Source organism: Ochlerotatus camptorhynchus, unplaced genomic scaffold (genome assembly GCF_037179485.1).
Source record: "Ochlerotatus camptorhynchus isolate MF236.1 unplaced genomic scaffold, CSIRO-AGI_Acam_v1.1 ptg000054l, whole genome shotgun sequence".
In the NCBI taxonomy this organism is placed as follows: Eukaryota; Metazoa; Arthropoda; class Insecta; order Diptera; family Culicidae; genus Ochlerotatus; species Ochlerotatus camptorhynchus.
The window spans coordinates 1,014,147-1,041,970 of record NW_027040544.1 but is presented as its reverse complement, the minus strand read 5'-3'; the positions used below and the strand labels follow the sequence as shown (position 1 = coordinate 1,041,970).

The 27,824-nt window shown below is 38.9% G+C and overlaps 1 protein-coding gene across 1 annotated transcript in view; it reads left to right on the top strand.

Moving 5' to 3' along the window:
• The window catches only part of Tmtc2 (Transmembrane O-mannosyltransferase targeting cadherins 2), a 410,563-nt gene that overhangs the window by 330,767 nt on the left and 51,972 nt on the right, over window positions 1–27,824 (top strand). The window contains exon 5 of the mRNA XM_065239258.1: window positions 26,497–26,741. Within this exon, the coding sequence (XP_065095330.1) occupies window positions 26,497–26,741 (245 nt within the window). The remainder of the gene's footprint in view (window positions 1–26,496; window positions 26,742–27,824) is intronic.

Here is a 27,824-nt window from a genome sequence, read left to right as displayed (position 1 = left end):
CAATTTTATTTGCATAAAGAGTAGTGGTAAAATGGCATATTATTTTGATTTCTTATGGTGTTACAATTTCACTATTATATGGAATTTTTCAAACGACTTCTAGTTATTCTCTCTTGAGGACACATTTAGTTTGAATTAACAATTTAGTCAAAGTTGGTTGGAAATGCTAACATGAAGCTTTAGTGTGATAATTTATTAACTAGAGAATGATCTTTAGAAGAGGGTAGATGGATAGTTCCGTTAGAGTACGGCAGTATGAAAATTGAATAGAAGTTGAAAATGAGCGAAGGGCCATTAATGCGACAGTTTTTAAAGATAGACGCACATCTTTTGCCTAACCCGTACGATGTACGCGGAGACTTGAAGTATGTCTTCAAGTCTGTCGCATTAATGGCCATCCGCTTTAAAATTAGACACAAGAATGCGAGACGAGCAACTAGCCAGCCTGAATCAGCTCGATGAACCAGTCATCCATCCTTTTGCACTCTTCTATCCCAGAGCATCATAACAATCATTTGTTCTATCTCCCTCGTCTGATGTCTGATGTCGTCTCGAAGCCGATCTTCGTTTTCCATGACACGAATCACATTTGTGTATTCGGAGCTTTCCGAAGCTCATACTCAACTGCTCTCGGCGCGTATGAATCGTCCAGTTATGTCATGTGTGTCGACTCCCAGTGTTGCCAAATGCACTTTGCCGACTTCACACGAAATTAAAGTAAATTAATTTTTATTTTATATCAACCATATCACATACACTACAACAATCAGATGAAATTTTCAAGAATATTATTTGGTCGGCAGGTGTGCAGGGCAAAGGATTGTTCCAGTACACGCGAATGCTATTTGCCACTCTGGCTAGCCGATCAAAGGATTATACCAAATTGATAAAATGTTCTGATACCCGGTTATCAAGATTTGATAATTGAACATGTTATCATTATGGTTGAATGAACAGCCATAACAAAAATATTATGAAAATAATACTACTTGGATATCACAAAAATAACTTATAGCAAATCCTGTGATCCATGCAAATTTTTTCAATAAATTTCAAATCATTTTACCGATTTGGTATTGAAGCATTACGATGATAACTGCAATATGATTAACAGTGTTTTTTTTTTGCTCACCATGCGGATAATATTTGAAGCTTTTAACAAATTTCGCATAATTTAATATATTTTCATGATAACAACTGATAACAAAATAAGTCAAGTTTGATGACTAAATTAGTTATGCGCAAGGAATCAAAAATATCTCCAAATGACAAAATAACAAGCGATCAACGAACCGAATAATAACGCTATGTCAGAAGTTGAAAACAATAATGATATAATCTTCACCGTTCTTTTTCATGACAAGCAGCTCGTGCGACCCGACTCATTCGGGGCGGTAGAAGGAAACGAGCAAATTGTTGGCAAGCTGCTTCACGAAGTAAAGCCGAAGATGATACACGTGTGTTAATGGGAATTTTTTTGTTATGTCTTTTCCCGATTCATATCAAGCTATGTCCTCATCCGTGTATATTGCAACAAAGCAGGCAAGCAATATATCATTATCCTTCTACCACTCGGATCGAGCTTTGTTACAGAGCGAGTTTGTCATGGTAGTCGTAGCAACCGTTTTGTCTGTATCGTTGGTTGCTTTATGTGTTTGGATTCGCTGGTTATGCGATAAAACTGAAAACAAAATGATTTCTGGAATAACAAGACTTGTTTTCAAGATGTTATCAGGTTGTTATTTTACTTTGCTCGGGTAGGTTGATGGATACAGTTCTTGAACATGGTGTACTGGAACCGTACGTTTTTGGGTACCTCGACGATATTGTTGCAGTTACAGAAACATACGAGCATCACATAAAGCTCCTCATTGACATTGCACGTCGCCTGAGAGAAGCTAACCTCAGCATACATCTCGATTTGTCTCGCTTCGTTGTTTCAGAGGTCCTATTTCAAGGATATCTGTTGAGCACAAACAGTCTGGGAACTAAGCCAGATAAAATGCGTCCAGTGTAAAAAGTGTATGAGAGGCAAACCAACATTACCAAGCACCGGAGATTACTAGGAATCGTGAACTATTGCCGACGATTAATTGCAGAATTCAGTGGCGTAACCGCACATCTTAGTGATCTTTTGAAAACCAAATTGAAGGTAATTAAGTGGAATGAGTCCGCTGAAATCTCCTTCTGTACAATCAAGGAATTATTGATTTCCTCTCCGATACTGGGTAGCCCAGATTTCGAACTTGAATTTGTAATTAAAACCGATGCGAGAGACGTCGCGGTAGCGGACCCAGCAACATGATGAAGGTGAACGATTCATTGCTTACTTTTCGCATAAACTCACTACACCACTGAAAAATTATCACGCTGCTGAGAAGGAGACACTAGCCGGTATTCTTGCGATTGATGCTTTTCGCAAATATATATAAGGGTTCCATTTTACCCTGGTCACAGGCACATCTGCGCTGAATCACATTTTGAAAACTAAATGGAAGGTAGGATCAAGATGCAGCCGATGGTCATTGGACCTACAACAATTCGATATGACCGTAATACACCGTTAAGACAAAGATAACGTCGTTGTAGATGCGTTGTCTAGAAGCATTGCACTCGTCGTTGATTCTGAAAATTCATCCTGGTACTCCACTATGGTTAATATGGTGTTGAGTCAACCAGATTTCAAGGTGGAACATAATTGTTTATACTAGTTCATCTCGGTTCCTGATAATCCTTACGATTCCCGATTTGAATGGAAAATTGCTCCACAATCCTCTCCCCTTGGCTAGTTTTTGCACCTTGTTGCTGGTAGGCGGGCTTACCATTCTTCATAGTGGAGTGTAGGTTTGTGGCCGGCGTTGCTGGCTCATGCTGCGATAGAATGGCACCATGGGCAGGCGATGGGGATTACTAAGCTTCCCCTCTGTTCGGGGGTGGGCCTGTACCTTTTAGCTCAGCAGTGGAATGGGTCTAAAACCCCCGACATCGATGGATGAAAAGGCTTCACGGCAAACAATGGATGCATGCACCAAGCACAATAGGAAGTATTTAATTCTCTTCGTTCGTTTAATTCAGCTGACTAAGCACTCGCGTCGGTTAAATACTACATCACACTTTATTTACAGAAAACATGCAATAAAAGCTTTATTGTGCTTATCACTAACATGTATTTTACTTAATTTAGGAATAACATAACGAATTAAAAACCGTCGTGGATCTCCTGCCCGTGCGATACAGTGACCTGGTTGAGATGGAACTGATCGTTGGTCCCGCACGCTCTTTGTAGGTAGGTCAGTCCTCCGGCGATGATTTCCTTCGGCTTCTGAGAGCGGGTGATATTCTCACCGCTCTTATCATTGCTAGTCTGGTCATCCTTATCACTCCTGTGTGATCAGTGGCAATCGATGACGATGATGACACTGATGATGGCATGATGATGGCTTCGCTACTACGTAGTGGGAGAGAGCAAATCCGATCGTACAGCATTGATACAGTTGGTATATTGATATCAGGGTTGTATTTGGATGGATCATCAACTCCTCAACACCCTCTCTGATGAACCACTGCATGAGAAAACCAAAGATCTAGTCTACCAGTGATAGTATCACACTTGTTACTCCTTTGTTTGAGAGCCGCGTTGTAGTATAGGCACTAGAGTGATGCAAAATTTGAAATTTTCGCTCCACAATACTTAAACGATTCCAAATCGGATCCTGACTAACCTCTCAAAATTTGAACCCATTTGGTGAGAAACTAAGATGGCACAAACCATTTGAAGTTTGTATGGGAATTACTATGGTAAAACCAAATTTTTTGTTCATGTCTATCTAATAATTCACCATATTAGTCTCCTTTAAAAGATTTCAACTGTTCTTGTAGGAAATTTTTCCAGCTACAACTTTGCTCCTGACCACTTTTTGATTAAATGCAAGGATCGAAAGTTATCAATTGTTCAATGCGCTGATGTCTTATGATCATGCTCAATCAACTGCTCAGCAGGCAACATTGGTGTTTCTGGGGCGTTGAATAGGACACAAAAATCATGGCTACTATGTCACACTGCAAAATACAGTGTTGCCTACAGAGCAGCTGCTTGATCATGTCATAAGTTTATCAATCTCTTAAATAATTAATAACTTTTTCCTGCCTCGTTTTACATAGAAACGATATTGAGTAAAGTTGTAGCAGAGAAAATTTTCTATAAGAATGGCTATCGAACTGTTTCGCAGCTCAATATGGAAAAAGACTAGAAGGCAATGAACAGAAAGTTGAGATTTCCCATATTAATTTACATGTTACAACTTCAAATGGCTTGTGCAAAGCCTGTTTCTAACCAATTGAGTTGTAACTTTGGGAGGCTAATCAGGACCCGATTTGAAACCATTCAAGCACTGTGGAGCGAAAAGTCAAATTTTGCATCAGTCTAATAGGCACTGACGTAGGGTGCGATACTGGTGGGTTTTTTCCGGAAATCACTCTTTAGTTAAGTTAAGATTTCTTTATTAGTCAGCTGTATTGTCAAAGATAGAAGTAAAATTTATTCAAATGGGTCATGTCTTGAAAGCTAAGCTGTCACGCAGCTCCAGCTAGACACCCAATAAAAAAAAAACAATCCTCGGAGAAACTCGGCATTCTAAACGATTGTCACGATTCGTGTTCTCATTTAGGTTACGAACGAACAATAGCTCGAATCCGACAAAGTTACTATTGGCAGTATGTTCAGAAATGTAGCACCTGTAAAGAAGTAAAACCATCATCGATAACGGTTACTCCTGAAATGGGAAAAATGAAGATTGCTAATCGTCCCTGGCAGACCATATCCGCCGACTATATTGGTCCACTCCCACCTAGCCTTCGGGGAAACCAACATATTTTGGTCGTCGTGAACTATTTTTCCAAGTGGGTAACCTAACAAACAATTTGAGTTGATCAACAGCTGAATAAGCTATTTTGTAGCTAAAGAAGCTTGTTTTTGCCTGAATAAGCTTTTATTCAACATTCAATGCTTGTTGGGAATGAATGATCCAACCAGTCCACAGCCCTGCAGAACAGTTCAACGAACGGAGGAACCAAATGTTCATCAGAATTTACGATCTGGTTACCAAAAACTACAAAAGCCCTAAGGGGTTGTACGCAATGGACTACGTGGTCTTATATAATCAATTTTATTTGTTAACTGCAGCAGGAGCTTGTGTTTTCTGTAGGAATATGAATTTGAGCGGGGTTATCTCTATTATACTCTTTTGTATGACGCGCTTGACATAGATGGCCCACAGAGACTCACGAAGAGCTACTGATTTCGATCAATAGCGGTGCGGTTTCATCCTCCTTCTATGGGTGATCATGTGGGCTGCAGCTCGCTGCTTGCAGGTAGCCTTTCGTTGTGTACTGCAGAACAATGTTCAACGCCACGTGCCGACAGTACTGCTGCTGCTGCTGATGCCGATAACCGGACACCACCACACACGGTGAGTGGAACAGAATCCGATATGCGGTTCAAGGCAGCCTTGATAGCTAGCTGCTTGCGGAAAGCCTTCATTATGCACTGGAGAACACCACCACTCACCATGCGTTGATTGAATAAACACCGTTTGGTGAGACCGGATGGAATTCAACTTTGAAATCTGTGTTAGGGAAATCGCTTGTCGCATACAATCGGTGATAATTTTAATTATCATAGCAACAGTTGCACACGCGTACAATTTTCAACAGTGACATTTTAAAAAATGATAAAGTCTTAAACTTAACAGATGCGTAGAAATATTTCTGATCGATCGGTGATAAACTTATCGAAATTGATCCAGGTTCAGCTGAGTTATTAACGTTCAAAATCTTTCATAATTTTGCTACATGTTCCATTTTTGGTTTTCACAAAGTGTACCCCCATATAGAAATCACAGACGTAGTGTTACGTCGAAACCTCGAAAAAGCACATCAAACATCTCGTGACCACTACAATCTTCGTCATCGCCAGTACGCAAAATCGTTGGTAGATGGTCAACTTGTCTACAGGAGGAACATGAAGCTCTCCAATGCCACAGAGAAATACAATGCAAAATACGGTCCACAAGATTGGTTCATCGTTGTACGAGCTGAAGGATTTGACCGGAAAGCGTCTTGGTATATGGCCACTGGCCAGCCGTTCATGTCGTCATCTTAGGCATACATATAAACAGCACAAGCGTAAATGAATAACGACGCAATCTTCACGCTTAGATTACGAATATTCCGTCGCATCAACGTTCAGTCCGTCATCGGTTTTCTGCGCTTTGTTGTTGCCGTCATCACGTTTACGAGTTCATTGACAGATGTTCAATGGCAGCTCTCATACAATGTTCCAGAAATCAGATTTAGGTGGAAGGATATGTTTTGAGCCTGAAATTGAAACTTTAGACTGGAAGTCTTTTCTACAAAGATGTTCCATATAGCTAGGTCCTTATTTTTATGACAATGAATTCTAGGGTGGTTCTTATTATCATAAAAATCAAAAATCTAACTTTTTGTTTGAAGCAATTAAGGTATACATTTTCCAGCAAAGTTATAGCAAAGCTAATTTCAAGCAAGTTTGTCGAAAAAACTTTTTTGTATTTTTTTTAATTGATCGATTTGAGCTATTTCCTTGAATTTAGTTAGGGTGTCTCTAAAAACAGTTGTTTTGCTCTAGTTTTCTTATTTAAAATTTCTCAGTAAAGGTGTCTTGAAATAACTTTTAGATCTTTAGAAGGCGCAAATTTTTGCTGCACAAAGCTTGTCGACATTTTTCACCGATCAAGAGTTATTGTCGTTTTTCTACTAAAAATATTCCCTTTTCAGATGTTAATATCTCTGGTTGGGACAAAGGAAATAAAAGTTTTTTATGGCATTTGAAAGAACGTATGTTATGCCCCAACCAGAGATATTAACATTTGAAAAGGGCATATTTTTAGTATAAAAACGTCATTAACTCTTGATCGGCGAAAGATATCGACAAGATCTGTGCAGCAAAAAGATCTAAAAGTTATTTCAAGACACCTTTGCTGAGAAATTTGATATAAGTAAACTAGAGCAATACAACTGTTTTTCAAGAGACACCCTAACTCAATTCAAGAAAATAGCACTTAATCGGTCAATTTAAGAGATACAAAAAAGTTCTTCTATACAAGTTTGCTTGTAACTAGCTCAGCTATAACTTTGTCCAGAAATGTATAACTTAATTTTTTCAAACAAAAAAGTTAGATTTTTTATTTTAATGATAATAAGAACTACCCTAGAATTCATTGTCAACAAAATTAGGGCCTAACTATAAGTAAAAACTTTGTAGAAGAAACTTTTAGTCAAAAGTTTCAATTTCAGGCTCAAAACATATCCTTCCACCTAAATCTGCATTCTGGATCACTGTGCAGTGCAGAATGTAATGCAGCAAGTTAAATTTTTATTTTATGTCATAACTAACCTAAAAAGCATAATTTAACCCTTTTCAAAATTATGTGCTTTTTCTCAAATGAAAGAAATTTTGTTACTACTATTTTTACGTACTTTATTTACTAAGTGATTTTTTTTTCTTCCCATGTAATTTATTATTTCCCTCCTCCCCCTTTGAGAGATGTCGGACAAAAAATAATAATGAAATTTGCAGCAGTCTAAAATTACAACAAATAAAAAAAAAAATTACAAAAAAATGTGTTCAATTCCATGGAAAAAAAAAACGCCGGGCGAATAACCATTTTGAATGGGGCTTATTTTATTAAGACCTTTCAGTATTTTGTAATTTTTTTTTTAAAGTTGGGGGGGGGGAGAGAAAAGGAGATTCATGTCTCCAGTGCAGCTTGCATTGTGGTTTAAACAGATGTTTGGTATATTTCCTAACGTTTTTTAATAGTTAATATTTCCAATAATACCCTATTTTTTAACTTCATCAAAGTGATTTCTAGCCGTGTTCAATTATACCGTTATAAGCTCAGTTGAAATGAAAACAACAATAAACAAATAAAACCAACCTGTTTACCTTATCAACGATTGAAATTTAATTAATGAAAATTTCGCCCAAAACCCAACCCAACATGCCATTTTCCATTTGGAAAACTGTCCATAATTTATTTTATTATTTCTACCCCTCCAGAAGGCACTCGACAATAGAATTTACCCGATTGGAAAGGGCATATTTCCAAAACAAACCACCGCTTTCCGCTTGGGGCTTAGTAATCGCTAACATGAGTGTTTGTGTTTGGGCGCGTGGGTGCGTATGCCATAAAGTGTTAATTGAGTTTTTAATTGAATTTCACGAGTTCAAACATTTTTACATTTGAGCACGCCTACGGTAGGCGAACAATGTGTTTTTAAAACAATCCGCAGCCTACGGGATGCATTTGTGTGTATTTTAGATTTTTTAGATCCACATTCGTGGATGGGTGCGTGTGTGTGTGGGATGATTAAACTTGGAATTGGGTTATAATTGAGGCTAATGCGTGAATAATTGGAAACTGTCATTTACGAAGCAGGGTGATAAATCCAAAGTGCAGGCATAAATTACGAAGTGATTATATGGTGTTTATTTTATTAAAATTTCACATTTCTAAACAAACGTGGATTCAAACACCATCGAGAGGGTTAGGGGTTAATGAATAATTGCTCCACTGGTGGTTGCAGGAACGTCATTTTAAAACGGCTACGTTTTAACTATCTCGCAGTAAGCAAGAAATATGATAATTGTTTATTGCAATTGGTGCACACTGAGTGCGGTGAAACCATATTTTGCACTGTGTCACTTGAGGAAAGACATTTCCTGTTTTCTCCAACAATCAGTGCTAATAAGAATCATTCCTTCTATACTCAACTTAGCTGAAAATGAAGACAACCTTAACAGATAGACCAACTACCTGCATGAATTTTAATTTTGACAACACATTCTCTTGATCAAGGCAACCTCTGAGTATCGAAGTCAACATTTGTTTTTGTTCATTCGTGGCCGTGGCTGGAAGTCTATTATCGCCTGTGTTGTTCTCAATATCAATATTCATCTTCATCTTGGTGGGGATGATTTTTAGGATCAAATGGAAAATGATTATTTTCATATTACACAAATGCAGCGCTGTAGAACGTGTTGTATTGGTTTTTATATACAGATTGATGGAAAATTATTGCCTCAAGCTGAATTGATGGTAAAATCGAGGTTTTAGCATAGAGGTAACTCTAAGACTAGTAGGTCTCGAAGAAAAGTGCTCAAGTTTTTGGCTCAGCTCTGGTACTATCTTCGGTCCCAAGCTAATCGATCCACCCCTCGAAACATAGGAAAATCCACTAATCCCTCATTTTATCTGTCAAACTTTCATGGCAAATCAAAACAAACATTGTGTAGTACTAGAATTTCGACTAGAATGGGGTACATTAATCGATTTGCCTGGGACCAATAGGCTAGTCAAGTAGTGAGCCAATTTAAAATCGTTAGTTTTGTATTGATTGTTGGTTTTAGGCTCTGGAAGCGACAATATTCAAAATAATCATTTTGCCCAAAATGAGTTTGATTATTTTGTTTTTCAGGATCGCTTCTGATTTTGACAATTTTGGGTTGGATAATCAAACAGTGGTGAATATCAACAAACGCATACTCGTTGATGTATAACGAACTCATTTGTTCGTTTCGCTTGTACTTCACAGCGAAGATATTCTAAACGAACGCAATTCATGTACACTGGGTTGAAGCGCTACTCCTTGTGCGTGATGGTAAATGAAAAAAACCGAAACTGCCAAAAATGGTTTCATGTGAAGAAGAAATTTCCGGAATACGTGTGCATCGACGAATGGATGCTAGTTGTTTTGGTCTTGAGCAATACTGCGTTCCCAAAATTGCATGTTTAATTTAAATTGAACAATATAAGGTTTGTACCTTACACTGTCTAAGCACAACTTTGGAACACCCCTGCTTGTTTCAGATGACGTTTAAACAGCTGATTCTTACGCTGAATCATTGTTTACATTTCGACCAATAGTTTTGTTGTTGTATGGCAACACAGATCATATCAGTTGTTTTTTATGTTTGAAAACCATGGAGTGATTTTGTTCAGTGCATTTTCTTTTATTTGACATTTTCTTTTATATTCTCGATATTATCAAAATGTGTTCGCGTGCTTTATTTTGATCAAAACGTTTCTGATAATATAATCCGTATTTTCATGATAAACTGCGTGTTTTCTTATGAACGATCCGAAACCTGTCTCTGCCCAACAGGTTATGGGCCCAGCGGAGCAGGCGGATAAAGTGCGCGGAACTGTTTTTTGAGCTGTATTCTCATCGAATTGTCGTTTCAATTGGTTTTTTTTTTGTTGCGATGGCTACCGGTGAGAAAATGCTGTCTTTCCCCAAGCTGAATGGGTCGAATTACGACAATTGGAGCTTCCGGATGAAGCTGCTCCTCTTGAAGGAAGGTAATTGGGCTATGCCAGTGAGGAGAGGGCTCCGGGAACGAGTGCGGTGGCAACAGCGGAATGGACTAATAAGAACGACCCAGCAATGGCCACTATTGGTTTGGCAGTGGAAGATGGACAATTGATCCACATCAGGAAGGCCAAATTAGCGTCGGAGGCATGGAAAAACCTGGAGAAATTTCATGTCAAGCGTACACTAACCACAAAGGTGTCACTAATGCGCAAAATCTGCCGTCTCCGGCTCGAAAGAGGCGGTGATATGGAAGTGCATATCGGTCGTCTTACGGAACTTTTCGAGAAGCTGAATGATTTGCAGGAGGCCAAAGTACTCGATGATCACTGGCTCGTTGCGATATTGTTCAGCAGCTTACCTGAGGAGTACGAAACACTCGTAACTGCGTTGGAAGCACGCCCAGATGAAGATCTGACCTTGAATCTCCCCAAAGGGAAGCTGATAGATGAATGGCAGAAGCGGAAAAATCGCTCTGAAGATGATGATGATCTAGAGGCGGCGTTGCGTGCCGGTCCGAGTAATAATAGTGGAAAGTGTTTTTTCTGTAAAAAGTCCGGGCACAAGAAGGTCGAGTGTGATAAGTTCAAGGACTGGAAGAAGTACTGCACTGCTGGATGATGACCCTGATGACATGTGGGTCGATACCGATTGTTTTTTGAACGATGACGTTAATGACGATGAACCTAATGGCGATGAATTATTTCAGGAACCGTTAGACGATCCTTTAGAGCTGGCAGTTCGTCGTTCAGAGCGAAAAACCAAGGGTATTCTGCCGCAGAGATATGCCTGTGTAGCGGGACTGCTAGAGATGGAGCTCCGGAATTACGCAGAATCGCAAGCTAGTCATCACAAGAATGAATGGCGGCATGCTATGGTAGAGGAGTTGGAGTCTATTCAAGCAAATGACACCTGGGAAATTGTTGACCTGCCACCAGGAAAACGAGCACTTGGAAGCAAATGGGTGTACAAGTTGAAGCGGGATGCGGAAGGAAAAGTCGAGCGTTTCAAGGCACGACTTGTTGCTCAAGGCTTCAACCAGCGGTACGGGACTGAGTACGACGAAGTTTTTGCACCAGTTGTACGTTTGACCACATTTCGTGCTCTTTTATCGGTTGCGGCGAAGAGAGGTATGATAGTGCAACAGTATGATGTAAAATCAGCGTTTCTCTATGGCAACCTTGAGGAGGAGATTTTTATCCGGCAACCTCCCGGATTTGCTGTGGATGGTGCGCAAAACAAGGTGTGCCGTCTGAAGAAGAGCTTATACGGATTGAAGCAAGCGGTGCGATCTTGGAACAATCGGCTCCATGAAGTTTTGGTTCAGGAAGGGTTTCAGAGATGTGATTCGGATCCATGCCTATATCGCAAGCAAATTGGAGATAAGCTCTGCTTCGTTCTTGTCTACGTTGACGATCTGATCATTTCAAGCGAACTATCATCGATTCTTTGGAGCAGGCACTGAAGAAGAATTTCGTCATCAGCAGTTTGGGAGATGTACGACAGTATCTTGGTGTTGATGTTATACAGAATGCAGGAGGAGATTACTTCATAAGTCAGCAGCGTTATATCGCCGATGTCGTAGAAACAGCTGGTCTGGAAAACGCTAAAGTGTCGGCGATTCCTTTGGATTCAGGATATCAAAAGCAAGAGCCGGATGTAACCTTCCTACCGGACAACCATGAATATCAACGGTTGGTTGGAAAGTTACTGTTTATAGCAGTGAATTCACGACCAGATATAGCTGCGTCTGTATGTATCCTTAGTCGGAGAACAAGCAAGCCCTCTCAGCGAGACTGGAATGAGCTTAAACGGGTCATACGCTATCTTAAAGGTACTGCAAATCTGCGGCTTCGTCTGAGTAACATGGATGACGAATCGGGATTGGTCGGATTTGCAGACGCCGACTGGGCGGAGTGTCGTGATGGTCGAAAATCGAATAGTGGCTTCGTTTTTCAGTACAGTGGTGGAACAATTTCTTGGGCGTGTCGCAAACAGTCTTGCGTTTCGCTTTCGACAGCTGAAGCCGAGTTTGTAGCTCTTTCAGAAGCTTCGCAGGAGGCACTATGGCTTAAGCGATTACTGGTTGACTTCGGAGAGAACGTGACAACCATTCGGATGAACGACGATAACCAAAGCTGCCTGCGGATGCTGGAATGTGACAAGTTCAGCAATCGCACTAAGCATATAGATACCAAATATTATTTCATCAAGGATTTGAAACAAGCTGGAGTGATGGAGTATCAATACTGTCCGAGTGAGATAATGCGAGCTGATCTTTTAACGAAACCGCTCTCAAGAATCCGGCTTGGCGCGTTGATAAAGCTGTGTGGCCTTGATGTCATGAACTGAAGCAATGATATGCGTTGAGGAGGAGTGTTGTTGTATGACAACACAGATCATATCAGTTGTTTTTTATGTTTGAAAACCATGGAGTGATTTTGTTCAGTGCATTTTCTTTTATTTGACATTTTCTTTTATATTCTCGATATTATCAAAATGTGTTCGCGTGCTTTATTTTGATTAAAACGTTTCTAATAATATAATCCGTATTTTCATGATAAACTGCGTGTTTTCTTATGAACGATCCGAAACCTGTCTCTGCCCAACAAGTTTCGTGTATCGCAAGGGTCGATTCTTTACATTTTCCTGACAATGCGAAGCATTTTTCAGGAAAAGCGCAAACAGATCGTGTACAAATGGTGAACTATCCCCAACATTTATCTGAGTCAATTAGGGATATTGGAAGGTGTAAGATGAAATGCGATTCGGAAGTATGGTGATGAAGCAACTTTCCAGGACATGCAAAAATCTGGACGTAAACCGAACCCTCTTGACCAAAATCGCGACCGGAAAAACGTGAAAGCTTTCACTGGCAAGAAAAGTGCTTCGGTTCGTGACTTGGCTAAAAAAAAGTGGGATCCTCCAAGGGTTACGTCCAGCAGGACAAGGCAAGAATGGGTCTAAATGCGTATAAGTAGCAGAAGAAGCCAAAGCGGAGTGAAAAACAAGCCGCATTCTTCAAACCAAGGGCTCGGAAGTTATACGACCAATTGCTGTGCGGAAAATCAGTGTGCGTGATTATGGACGATGAATCATACGTAAAATTTTATTACAAAACTAATTTGAAACTAACGATTTAAAATTGGCTCCATACCTGACTAGCCTATTGGTTCCAAGTACATCTATAAGCGTACCCCATTCTTGTCGAAATTCTTGTACTACACTATGTTTGTTTTGATTTGGTATGAAAGTTTTACAAATAAAATGAGGGGTTCGTGGATTTTCGTATGTTTCGAGGGATGCATAGATTAGCTTGGGACCGAAGAGAGTACCAGAGCTGAGTCAAAACGTTCAGCACGTTTCTTCGGGACCTTCTGGTCTTAGAGTTACCTCTATTGTACTACACCGTTCGTGATGGCCGAAGTGTTGACGATGCGGATAAGTCGATTTTTACCGAAACCGTTTGTGACAACGGATACAAAGACAACCGATATTTACGTGGGTGAGTATTTAAACAAGGGTCTGTTACCCATGATCCGCAAACATGAGGCCTCAGTACTATTTAGGACGGATTTGTCGTCGGTTCATTACTCCAAGGACACGGTAGCCTGGTATAAAGCCAACAAGGTCCAATTCGTACCCAAGGAGATGAATCCGCCAAACTGTCCCCAGGCCAGGCCAATCGAAACTTTTTGGGCCCTGACCAAAGCATATTTGCGGAAACATGTAAAAGCAGCGGATTCCGTTACAAAGTTTACGAAAGACTGGGAAAAGTATCCAAAATTGTTGGAAAGGTATCTGTGCTGAAGGTAATGAGTAGAGTGAGATCAAAAATCCGTTCCTTGGCTAACGGCTGATCGGATCTCGAATTTTCTACGTTTGGTCCAGGTGTGGGAACTGCCTCCCTGGCGTCAGTAGCATTGGTGATCAGTACGGAGCAGAAGATTGACGGAAAACAAATCAAAGGATTAAAAAAAATCATCATGGTGGTCACAACACATCGATTTTCAGGTTTTGCTGAGGGTCCATTTTTTTCATGATGAGATAATAAAAATATTTTTTCATGTAAATTTTCTCAGGAATCTAAGGAAAAACTGATTTTCTAGGATTTATGATAATTTTTCCCAATATTTTTAGGGAATAAAAACGTGCTGTAAGTAAAACTGTATAGCTAATAGCAATGGCCAATCTTGGATCGAAACACAAAAGATAGATTCTTATGGTTCGATTAATCGATTTTTTGAATCGATCTCAAACACGTCCAAAATCGACTGGATCGATCCTTTTCATTCGATTTTTGTTTCGATCCAAAAAAAATCAGTGCATTTGCATTTGCAATTTTTTTTGTCTTCACCTTTGCACATCACTAGTCTTGAACATGGATTCTGCAAACTACCAGTGTGACAGTTCAGTAGAAATATTCTGCTTCATGGTTCAGGTTCGTCATAGGGCATATCGGCAAAATTACAAAATTTCTTGCATCAGCCTGTTTTTCCACGTTCTGTCGATCCTTTTGAAGCAGGGGAGAAAATCATTGCGCGAGACTATTTATCAAGAATGGCAACAAGAATTCCGTCAGAGAGGCTAAAACTGGTGAAACCACACAGAATCGATATCGGATCAATGCAAAACACATAGCTAAATTATCTTGCTTGGGATTCCTCTCGGATGAGATTTGGGATATCTGAATAAAGTACTTTCCGTACTTATCACTTCGACCATCTAATCGTTTTGTGTCATATGTTATTCTTTCGTATTTTAAATCATTCATTTGATACCAATCAAATGAATATTATAGCCTGTTGAATCACTCACCTAATCAAGTATCCTGAGCAAAAACTTCCACATGTCAAATGAAATCAAAATAGTCATTTACTATATTCTCATCATGTAGGGGAAATGGCTCTAATGTTGGCCAATGGATCTAAGATTGGGCCCATCGCTAAAAATCTGCTTTTTATCAATTTTATCTAGATGAACGCGTCATTGGGTCGGTACTAATGGATATTTTTGGTCACCATAAAAATTTAGTCGATTGCAGAATTTATGCATGGGCCCAAATTAGAGGCTTTTAGGCCGACATTACATCCATTTCACCTATTTATGTTACACTCACAACTTTCACTGCGTACGTACTACACAATTTATTTTTATATGATATCAATCATCACACTAAATGACTATTATAAGTGAAATGTCATCACAAAATAGCTTATGTAACGTGATATAAACTTGAGGCTGAATTTGGCGTTAATCTGCACCAACTTTCCTATGATCCGTTATATTTGAAACATTTCTGTACCATTTTGAAAAAAATAATCGATTCACTAAGATCGATTATTGCCTCAAGATCGCTCAATGCTAATAGCTACGCCAATGGTGTCCGTTTTATAAAGGTAACGGTCACACAAACAAGTAGAAGATGTGATCATAAAAAACAGGTTTGGGTATTATTTATGTTTCATGAATCAAATAATTTATTGGCACCAAACACTCCAGGAAAGTCCAACATGTAACCAAACGTAAACAATTCTTGATAGGGAATTAAATCTGAATCCTGATGAATGAGGGCGCCTACAGTGGAATACCAGTATAAAGAAAGAGAGGAGGATTAGTAATTTTCATTTCATTTCACTACTTTAATTGCAAATCCGTGAAAGATACACGTGTTATTACATATAATACTCGACTGCTCGAATATTTATAAAAGACACTGCCGAAGTCTGGCCGAAGTAGGCAAAATACGCGTATATGTCAAGGATAAGCAATTATGGTAGAGAAAATAAATAAAAATTACTAATCCTTCTCTCTTTCTTTATAATTAAACCTGCTTTACAAACAAGTCCGCGTGTAGGTCAGTTTTTTACGTTCCTAGCATCCAGTATTGACATGCCGTGGAACCATTTAACTGCTAGCTTTTGCATTGACTATAAAGCAAAGCATTTCGCAAAAAAAATTGAGCAGTTTCTTTTCAAAGCAAATTTTGCAACTCTCGGCGCTGTTTTACTCTCTTCGTTCTTGCATCATCCCCCACTCAAAAGGTGTAATCATAATTATTATGAAATATTAAATAGGATACTCATTACATCTCCAGGTGAAAATGGGAGATTAAGAAAAAAGAGTCTTTTTTTGTTCCCCCGGCAGCTTTGCATTTATCTGACGTCAATGAGCTTTCAACCGTGGGTCGTCGGTCGGTATGAAGCAAAGCGAGTGCATTTCAGTTCTTCGGGCCTCATCATACCTACTCTGTGGACTGGGACGGCGATGTAGAGGTCCATGTTGAAAGGAAGAAGCCTCCGCTCATTATGAATGTATGACTTGTTAGGCTTCTTGTGTTCCAGCATACACCTCAGAACGGCACGTTCTCTTATCCTTAACAAATGAAGTCGACAAGGGGAGAGGGGTGTAGAATATTTATGCAAATCATCATCATACTCATCATCGTTTTCTTGATTTAATGGTTGAACAATGGATGAACTAGGATGGCAAAGAGGCGGCAGAGCTGCATGCACACAAGTGCTTTAGGAATTGGAGCGCAGCTTTGATGATGCTTAGCCGTAAATGTTGCTACTAAGAGCTAGCACTCCAGAAAATATGAATGGCTGGATGGGAAACGAATCAGAAATAGAGCGACTTGAAAAAGAAATATGTAGGGTGCAAATTGAGTCTGCTCCGTTAACATTTTCAAAGCGGTTCCATAAGCGAGGGCTCAGAAATTTATTCGAAGTTAAGGGTTCATTAAGGGAAGATGCGGTTGATGAATACCATAAGTTTACCTGGAATGATCTAATTGCATATCTGTTTTGAATGTATAAACAGTGCTATTGTGATAAATTTCTATATTCTATTATAAATATTATCCCCAAGACACTGACACTAGCACCGAAAGTTGACTGGTACACTTTTAAATTGAGCGCTTAGCAGTTGACAGCTCAATATCAACAAAGCTATCGAAAACATTTCACAATTGAGTAAAATCTTACTCAATATTGTGAAAAAATAGACTATAAATTACTCACCATAGTGGACAACATAATGCACTACATTCAAAGTGTTTTTATGTTACTTCATACGCGAGGTTTGCGATTTTCAGAGTTGGTTAGAAATGCTATCTAACATGAAGCTTTAGCGTGATAATTTATTAGCCTACTGCTTTCTCTCTGAGATGACCACGTTGGTCATGACGAGAGGAGCAACACAATAGTTGGGTAAAGAAGAATGGCATTATAACACACCATCGACTGGAAATGCTTTCGGCAACGTGGGCCTTTAGGTAGTGATGAAACGTCGCTAGAACTATTCCACAGTCGCAGACAGTATTGTGCAAAGGCGGGCGCACACTTTTTGCCTGTAGATTTGAAAACATACTTCAAATCTCCGCATACATCGTACGGGTTAGGCAAAAGGTGCGCGTTTGACTTTGTACTGTCGCATTAATGGCCCTTCGCTGATTTTCAACATCTATTCAATTTTCATACTGCCATACTCAAACGGAACTATCTACCAACCCTCTTCTAGGATCATTCGCTAGCTAATAAATAATCACACTTATGCTTTATGTTAGATAGCATTTCTAACCAACTCTGATAATGCACTACTTTTTCCAACGATTGCACATAAACGTACACTACACAGTCCAGTCCACAAAACTCAACTTTATCGTTTTTGTTTTGACGTATGATGGACGAAGGTATTAACAAGAGTAACATTTGAAAAGGTCATATGTGCCAAATGAAAAACAATGATTTCGAATGTCGATTTCTCGAGAATATAGACTCATTCTGGCAAACTGACACCAGCATCTGAGAGAAAGTTTGCTCTATCAGATGGTATAGTTAGATTTTAGGGGCATGTTGTAATTCGTGAACAATCCACGTTTAAATGCATTGTTTGCGTTTGACTTGTATGTTTTTTTTTCACATGTTGTTCCTCAACGTTCTGGTGAGCTCAAATCTGTGTATATGGTCACTTAGAATAACTCATACTGAGAGTCACTTCTACTCAGTTGTATGTATGATAAATTTCTGGTACGCAGCCTAAGGGCGATCACTTGAGGTGCATTTATTATAAAAAAAGTAAATGCATTTCTCAGTGCATTTTTTATTGCGTGTAACTCAAAGCTGCAGCTGGCTTTTTCTTAACTATTTATTTGTTCCAAATTCAAAATAAATTCTATTTCATTTCAACCTAGGTGCTCCAGCTACTAAAGTTACTTACTAGCCTTAATTCTTATGATATGTATCTAAGTGTTTTTACATTGTTCTTTGCCCTGGAAATTTAGTATTTGAAACAGGTTTTCTAAACCTGCATGTCCGTATAACAATTGACGTCTTAAAACTAAATCTTATATAATTATACATAACGGGAATGAATCGTTGAAATTGAGGATTGTAACGATTTTTGCCTGATATTATTAACTATGTTGTTAGACATTTGTTCTAAAGTCTTCTTCTTCTTCCTCGCATTTCAAGCTTATTGCGTATGGCATATTAGCTTATTGCGTGCTCTCAACTTAGTGTTCTAGATGCACTTCCACAGTTATTAATTGAGAGCTTTCGATGCCTATACCATTTTTGCATTAGTATAATTGTGTGGCAAGTCCAATCATACTTCTATGCCCAGGGAAGTCGAGAAATTTTCCAACCCGAAAAATTCCTAGACTGGACCGGGAATCGAACCCAGCCACCTCCAGCATGGTCTTGCTTTGAAGCTGTGCCTTTACCGACTGAGCTAAGGGAGGTCCCAACATTCTAAAGTCTCAACATTCAAAATTCTATGTACCTTGATAGCACTGTACCAGGGAGGGAACTTCATCTTCAAAACATTGTTCTGAATTCTTTGAAGAGCTTTTTTTTCCTGGTAGTGCAACAACTAGACCATATTGGCATAACATAATGCATGGCCGTTCTAAACACTTGTTTGAATTTTAAATGCTTAACCTTCAGGCAAAGCTTGGATTTCCTGTTTATAAGAGGATACAAACATTTTATAAATTTGATACATTTGGTTTGAATGCCCTCAATGTGATCCTTAAAAGTTAATTTTTGATCAACTAATAATCCAAGGTATTTCATTTGACTTGACCAAGTCATTAGAACTCCATTCTATGTAGTGACTATGTGACTACTACTAGGTTTCAAAAAGGGACTTCTCTGCAGTCTGCTGCACATAACACGAAAACTTCTTCATTTAGCGGAAATGCCTGTGTCATCAGCGAACAAAGATTTGTGGCAACCCTGAGGCAAATCCGGGAGGACCGAAGTGAAAATTTTATTCAATATGGGCTCAAGAATGCTACCCTGAGGAACTCCTGCTCTAACATGTAGTCGTTCAGATTTGGAGTTTTGATAACTTACCTGCAGAGCTCTGTCAGTAAAATAATATTGAACTTGTTTCATAAAATAGAGTGGAAAATTAAACTTTTTCAATTTAGCAATCAAACGTTCATGCCAAACACTCTCGAAAGATTTTTCTATATCTAGGAGAGCAGTTGAACAGCCTTCAGATTTGGCTGAATAAAATTGGTAACTCTTAAAACTCCAAACTGCTCATGTGCCAAAAGGGAGTTCCCATTGATGTGAATCATCATTCTATTTAAAATAATATTTCAAAAAGTTTACATAATGAAGAAAGCAAACTTATTGGACGGTAGCTAGATGCTTCAGCTGGATTTTTAACCGGCTTCAAAATTGGAATAACTTTTGCATTTTTTTTTCATTTATCAGGAAAGTATGCCAAATGGAAACATCTGTTAAATAATTTAACCGATAAAGGGTACTCTCTGGGAGTTCTTTATGAAGATATAGAAAGTTCCATCATCACGTAAAGCTTTCATAATTTAAAACTTTTAAGTATTAGTTCTTACATTTGTCCAAATCAGTCCCCAAGAAATCATCGAAATATTTTCCCGAGATAACATATTCAGATAATCCCGATCAACCTGATTCTCAATAGGACCAGTAAGACCCAAACAGACATTATGGGATCTTTCAAATTGCTTAGCAAGTTTCTGAGGTTATTCCGAATTTGTGATCAAAATTTTACCAGCCTGGCTTTTGATGTATTTTCAAAAAAAGTGTGAGCTTCCAAAAGGGTTTGGATCTTGGTTCTATTTTGAAAACGGTATTTTCCAAAGTTTTGTTCCTCAGGGCAGCGAATCGCTTTTTAATTTGTGAAATTTCACGGCAGTATCACGTGTTCTTTGCTATTGTCTCCTACGAACATTTTTCAGCCGGATCAAGAGCTAAAGATTATCGTCTATTATCATTAAATCGACGTACTGACGTATTTCAAAATTATTTCTTGAATTATTTCAAAAGTTACTGAGTTAGGTGATCAAAACCGAAGTCAGCATGGGTAAGCAATTGGCTACAAAGAATCAGTTAAGGCCAAATCAATAGTTGAAGATTTTTTTTTTTTACGGAAAGCATGTTGAGCTGTTTGGATATTGAATAGTGTAATAAGAGAAACTCCCAAAGTTTCAAAATTTTGGTTTCAAATGATGACAGAATTTGATAATTGATACGCCTATGAACAATGATGACAACACCACCACCGGGTCCATCAAGACGGTCATTTTGATAAATGAAATAATGTTTGTCCTTTTTAACCTTATGATTAGGCTTAAAACCCGTTTCAGTTATACCGGTGATATGCACGTTATAAACTCTCAAAAATTTAATTAGCTCGTCTTCGTTATCATTAATTGATCGAGCATTCCAAATCAAAATATTTTATTACTTAAAACCCATTACTGTACATCAAAATCATGACGATATTGGTCGCAAATTTAACTCCAGTTTGAATTGCATCAAACATGCTGTTAGATTTTAGCATAACAGTAATCATGTTAATTTAAATTTATGAGCGTAATGCTACCTCAGTCGACATCATCTAAATTTCCGTTAGAATTATGTTGGCTAGAATTTTGATTTCGATTTCTACCAGCTGCAATCAAGATACGTAGCTCCATTCACTTGCTGAACATTGTTAGCAGCAGGCTTAGATAAGGAGTTTGAAGCAGGGGAGCTTTTTGAACCAATTTGTACAGGTACAGATGCAGAAATTTTTCCTCGCTGACCTTTGTTAACAGCAGAGAAATTAATACCTGGCAGGGAAGGGCAAGCGTTTTCGATCTGATCCTTTGAACGAGATTTTAGGATCATTTTGCGTGTCTTACTCTTACATTCTCAAAAATCAGATTTGTGGTTTTCACCAAAACTTAAACATTTCAATTGCTTAGGATTTTCCTTCACAGGATAATCGTTCTTAGCGTGAGAGGAATCACCACAATTTAAGCATTTTGCTGGCATGTAGCATTTTGTTTTTGCTCGTGACCTCATCCCTGGCACTTACGGCACTTGGTGAGGTTTTGGAAATTTCCTCCAGTCTTCTTGAAGTGTTCCCACTTCACTCGGATATGAACGAGAAGGCTAGCTTTTTCTAAGGTTGTTTAGTTCTCTAGACTTGAAGCACATAACCAATGTGGAACTCTATCATTAAAAATCGACCCCATTACAATGATTTCAAGTGGTATAGAATGACATCGATCTGTAAAATTTATTGTTTCAGCTGTAAAATGAGAAAGGGGATCAAGGGGCTTGTCAAATGATTCTACCGTGGTTTATAATTCTATGTGTTCCAAGCACTCCTGAATTCCTTAACCATCTATGTGCTTTATTTAAAATTATATAGCTAACTTTAACAAATTCATCACCTTGATTCACACAGCAAAACTGTGGTAAACTTAGAAGAAACACGTATGTAACATTTCCTTCTTTGGACATTTTCTATTTTTTTGGAACCAATTGCATCAAACTTTGATTTCATTAGGTTTCGTAGGAGGAAAAACATGACCGCGTAAATTTGGAATTAAGTGCTTACATTTTGAAGTCCAGAGAGAAGCAGCAAAATTTGGAACAAGAGCCAGAAGTACCATTTGAAAAATATTCAGTATTTTGAGCTGGCTTTGCATCGTTCCATTTGCAAGAATTTTGAAAGCAGAACGATAAATGAAATCGAGTGCTTATCGATATCTGCAATATCCAAGATTTCCCTATGTTTCTCAATTGCCGTCAGTTGAAAATTTTCTCAAAAATCCCAACACAAACAACTACTCCAATTACTTTTTAACAAAAAAACAAGGTAAGGTTGACCCTTGTTGATTGGAAAAGCAAAAGAGGAGCTACACCCAATCATAACAAACTTTTTTTCGACCACTATGGCTACGATCTCAGGGTGGACTCCTAGCTAGCTGTATCAAAGTTAAGCACTATTTACTAACGAAAATAATCTTTAATATGCATCAACTCAATATTTCGCGATGTAATCATAAGTTGGCTCACTAAAAGCACAGTTAATAATAATTCAACATACCACGGACAAAATGAAAACCTATTCAACTTAATCCTCAAATCTTTGAATTGTTTGCATTGAATTATATTCAATTAACATAGTTTCCGTCATGAATCCAATGCAAACCAATAAGACGAAGAAATAATGCATCTGTAAATAGACAATATTAATGCATAACAACGCTCTTGATTGGCTTCTGACCGACTTGTAAATACTAGCTGAAAAATCCTTTGAAAAGCCCCCTGTCGAGCTAGTCGAAAACAGAATGCCCACACGTCAAACTCCGTCGAGCATTTAAACAGCGGACGAACACCATATCACTACGCATTAACTTGACTATTGACAATTCGCCTCTTCGGTCACTCCCCCGGTCCATACAAATTAAAAAAATATGTATGAACAACTGTCCACGCAGGGGGCGGGGGGGGGGGTGGTTTTCGAGAATCCCATAAAGCTGTCTACGTAGGTAATTAACAGCCCCTTAGTTGGATTGGCTCAACTCCAAGTAATTTTGGCAATTCATCTTTGATCTGACAATACACGGAATTCACCCTGACAGCCAATTTGAAGTGAAAAATTGAATTTAATATAGTTCAAAAGTTCTGTGCGAAGAGCATGGTAAGCGGAAGTAGTTATCACAATAGGGGATACATTTTTCTCTTAGGCATTAATCCGGCAAAGTTTAGTGGAACTTTGCCTGCATTATGGATCATTCTCAGCATCCATGATCATATCGAATTGATTGCTCAAATAAATTTCATCAGAAGGGGGATCAAGGGATTACTCTTTTCTCTTGCGGTTAGGCGCCAGTTATACGTTTCGCGGGTTGGGTCCAAACAAGGAACGAAGAGAAACAAGAATCAAACAAGGTGGGCAATTTGCAGGTAAATTTGAGCACTGATAATTGCTGTTTAAATTTGTTGTAGCCATCCGTCTCCAACTAGGGAGTTTGGTAAAGAGAGATATTCAACCCGATTTGTAACTTCCTCAAAGTTGTCATGTTCGCTTTCTACTCTCTATATACAACTTTCGCACTGCCGTACTCTAATGTTAACTATCAACTCTATACTTTCATCTCCTCATTTATCGTATAAAATGACCACTTTAAGTATGTTATTTGACGCTAAGCATCTATGTGAATCGTTCACTTCACGCAGAATAATTACAAACAAAATAGTTACAGTAAAATAACATTCAATTGGATGCCTCCTTCAAATTCTCATATACATATTTCTTTTTAGAACTATCTTGAAATTTTTTAGTTTTTTTTAATTTATTTTTTTTTAAATAAAAAAAATAAATAAAATAAATTTCTGGAAGAAAAAATCCAATTCTATCAATTTTCAAAATGTCATTATTTAAATTGCAGTTTCTTTAATTTATTTTCTGCAATTTTCGACACCCTAAATATTTCGGAAATTCCCATTGACCCATATGCAAACCCAAATAAAATCCAAGTGTTACAATCTTGAAGATTTTGTCTGCAATTACTGATTTTTTTTTTTCTTTATTCGCGATCTCGAAATACTTCCAAATTTTGGTCGCCTAACCAAAGCAGCCCAATAACATTCCAATGGTGTTCCGAAAAGTTCATGATTCTTTAGTTCAAGCAAATTAGTTTTAAGACTTAGAAAATATTGAATAGAAGAGTTTGAACATTTTCCTATAATCTTAACAAACAAAATTTAGGAAATTTATGTTGTTGCAGCTCTCTGGCTAGGCCCATGCTGATTCCAGAAGATTGTTGTTATCCTGGAAGCTCTTTGCGACTTCCCCTTGCTGACTTTCCCCGGAAGTGTTTGTCGACTTCAACTAGAGCTTTCTCTAAAATTTCTATGAAAGATCCTTCGACTTGCCCGCACCCTTTCGTGCAAACAATTCCTGGATATTTATTTCCGGACACTTTCTGCCAACATTGCCATGAAGTTTTTTTTTTTTCGGAGATCACTAAATGGTTTTCTAAACCTCTCCAAAAATGTTCCATCAGCGTACACTGGAAATTTCATTGGATATACTGATAGATCTTTACAGAGTAAAGATCCTGGGAATAGTTTCCTGGAGGTAGTATATTTTTAGTAAAAATGTACAGCGTGATTCGGAATAACTGTCATTTTCAAAAATGGTCATATCGATTGAATGCTTGCATGATTTTTTAAATGAACCACAGTTGGCTCGCACGTTTTAGTTCCAGCACTTTTGAAGTCCTGGCGATACGCTTAAGCTCTGATATCGAACGGATTTCTTCTCATGGTTTGTTTTTAATTCTACAATGATGCGAAAAATAAACGTTTCATTCTTTCGAAGAAATCTCAGTTTCTAAAAGATAACACACGAATTTATGCAGATTTATGACATGCTCCATTTTCACGGCCATGGCTGATTGAAATTGAAACCGAATGAAATTTCAAATCCTACAATACAAGCTGATGTTTATACACACTTTTAAACCAAAATACTTGAACATATGCAAATTTTACCCGTTGAAAATGGCATATTTGTGAAATCAGTGACCGTTATTTTGAATCACCCTGTATAATTAGCATGCCTTTTTTAATATGTTTACCAAAAAAATCAAACAAGTTTCCATGTAATTGAGGAATAAGATTTATGGAGAAATTAGCAAAAACTGTTTTTTTATAAAAGAAATACAAACGCCTCCCCCATCCCCCTCCCCCACAGAGAGAAATCCTGACTGTGACACAGAGGATGGAAATCCATGTTTTAACAGCTTTCTCAGTCCTCACTCAAAAAACTCTTATAAGCCAAATAACTCGGCATTTCTCAAGGGAAAATTGTACCGCTACTATAGTATACTTTTCAGACACTATGTAACATAATCGTCACTCAAAGTGGTGACTACCCCTTATTAAACACATCAAATGTGACCAAATCCATCAGCGAACGAAAAGCATTTCTCCCTGTGCTTCCTGAAATGATACAAACACGCGCATCGGGCAAAATGAGTCCCATCAGGACATCAGAGTGGATATTTCTTTATAGTTCCTCTCATCATAAAAAATCACGTTAAAAGGTTTTCACTTTTTTGCTTGCCCTCCCCTCTCAGCTTTTGAAGTAGAAACATTCACCGCAACCTCTCAGTACGCTTTATGTAACCATCATCCTCCTGTTGCCTGTCCCACCCCAAGAGACCAGGAAGCGCAACTCTATGATGCTATTTTGCTTTTTACACGTTTGTCCGATTATGAGATGGACTTGGACCGGCTTCCCCACCACCTTAGCACACACTATAGTCTATACCTTTAGCCAGTGGTGGTTGGGTTGCAGGTTGTCACCGGCGATGGAAAGGAAACTTTTAGCGAAAGCAACGTGAGAGGCATAAAGTGCAGTCCAATTATCTGTGCTGGATTACGTCTTTGCTCACATCTACGACGAACGACGACAAACGACAGCGACGGCAACGACGACGACGGCAGCCCCGACCTCCTTATAGCTGAAGCGGCACTCTTATTGCCTTCTTGCAAAATACTTCAGCCTTCACAGTGCACGATGATGGGATTGAAGGAGGGTGGAACCCCTGTTCCGCTTACTCTTTGGCCGGGGAAAAAAAGGACCCAACTGGATTAAAAGGCTTATCGTTCACGTAAAACCGAAAGTAATTTGCGCTTCTGTCTTTTTTTAATGCTCTTATCATTTACGTAACAGCCGCCCAGCAGCGTCGCTTCACGTGACCTAATTCTTGTGGTTTCCGTTTGTTTCATCTATTTCTAGTGGCCTATCTCAACCTGGGGACATCGCTGGTGGCGCTCGGTCGTTGCCAGGAAGCGGCCAGTGTGCTGCGTGAGGGATCCAAGCTGGACGGAGTTGGATTGCGTGATCGGGCAGCCCATGACAACGCCCGGATCAGTGCCCTGCTACAGCTGGGCAACCTGTACGCGGACCAAGGAAAACTCCAGCGGGCACTGGCCGTGTACCGGGAGGCGTTGCACATCCTGCCCGATCACTATCCACCGCAGGTGAGTGTTGACTCTTACTTTTGGGAAGGTGGAATTAGGGCTTCGAGCGTCGCAATGTATGAATTGAGTTATTAAGAGAACGTAAACAATCAGTTTAGTTGCGTGTTTTGGGTGCAACGTTTCAGACAAAAGACTTGCATTTTGTTTTCCTATTTTGGGTTGAAAAGTAAAAACCACTTCTCACTGTGTGGTCTAGAAAATGAGAAGTGATGTAACATAAAGTACGATGGAAAACTTCCGTAAACCATGCCCATAATAACACGCGTGAGAAAGATGTGATCATTATTAATTAACAAGAAAATATGCAACAAGCAAGCACCGTATTTGCAAGTACTGATTCGTTTTCACCCAATCGTGTTTTACGTATACCTACTTATATTCATGGCTGCATATAATGAATCTTTCTTTAGCAACAGCTGTAATGAGCATGCATCGACATAATTGTTAAATAGGTATCAGTACAAAAGATTACCGTCCAGCTAACAAATTTGGAAGAAGGGGAAAATTTCTTGGGCCCCTGGACAATCCCAGAAACTTGAAATCACTTATGAGTGAGTCCAAATCATCTCGATTAAAGTTCAGGAAACTTATAGAAATTATCACCGGAACCGGTAATCCACTTATCAACAATGTCTCATAAAACCATTCTAGCGCTCCGGAGCCAAACAAAGCTTAGCTCGAAAACTAGATTCCACTTAATAGCCTTTATTATTTGTTCTGCTCTCATTCACACTGTTAATATTTATCGTTATTACCGGTTCCACTTTCTTCCGATTCCTGCCTACCGGAGCAGTGGCAGGGTGCGCCAGTAGTGTTTACCCAGCAATCTCGATTCCATGCCATCATTGGTGCTCGGCTTTTCACAGATTGCCTTTCATCATCTCTTTCAACCAGCTCGTTAACTTTCCACCCGCTCCGACCCCATGCTCCCCCTCAATTCCGGCTCGAAAGCATTTCCTCCTTTGGCTAACTTTGTTATGCTTTTTAACACTTTCTACCGACGTCGCCGACGAGGACGACGATGACGGCACTACACTGCGACCATGCCATGTCGACTTCTACGAGGTGGCAAGCATCGACCAG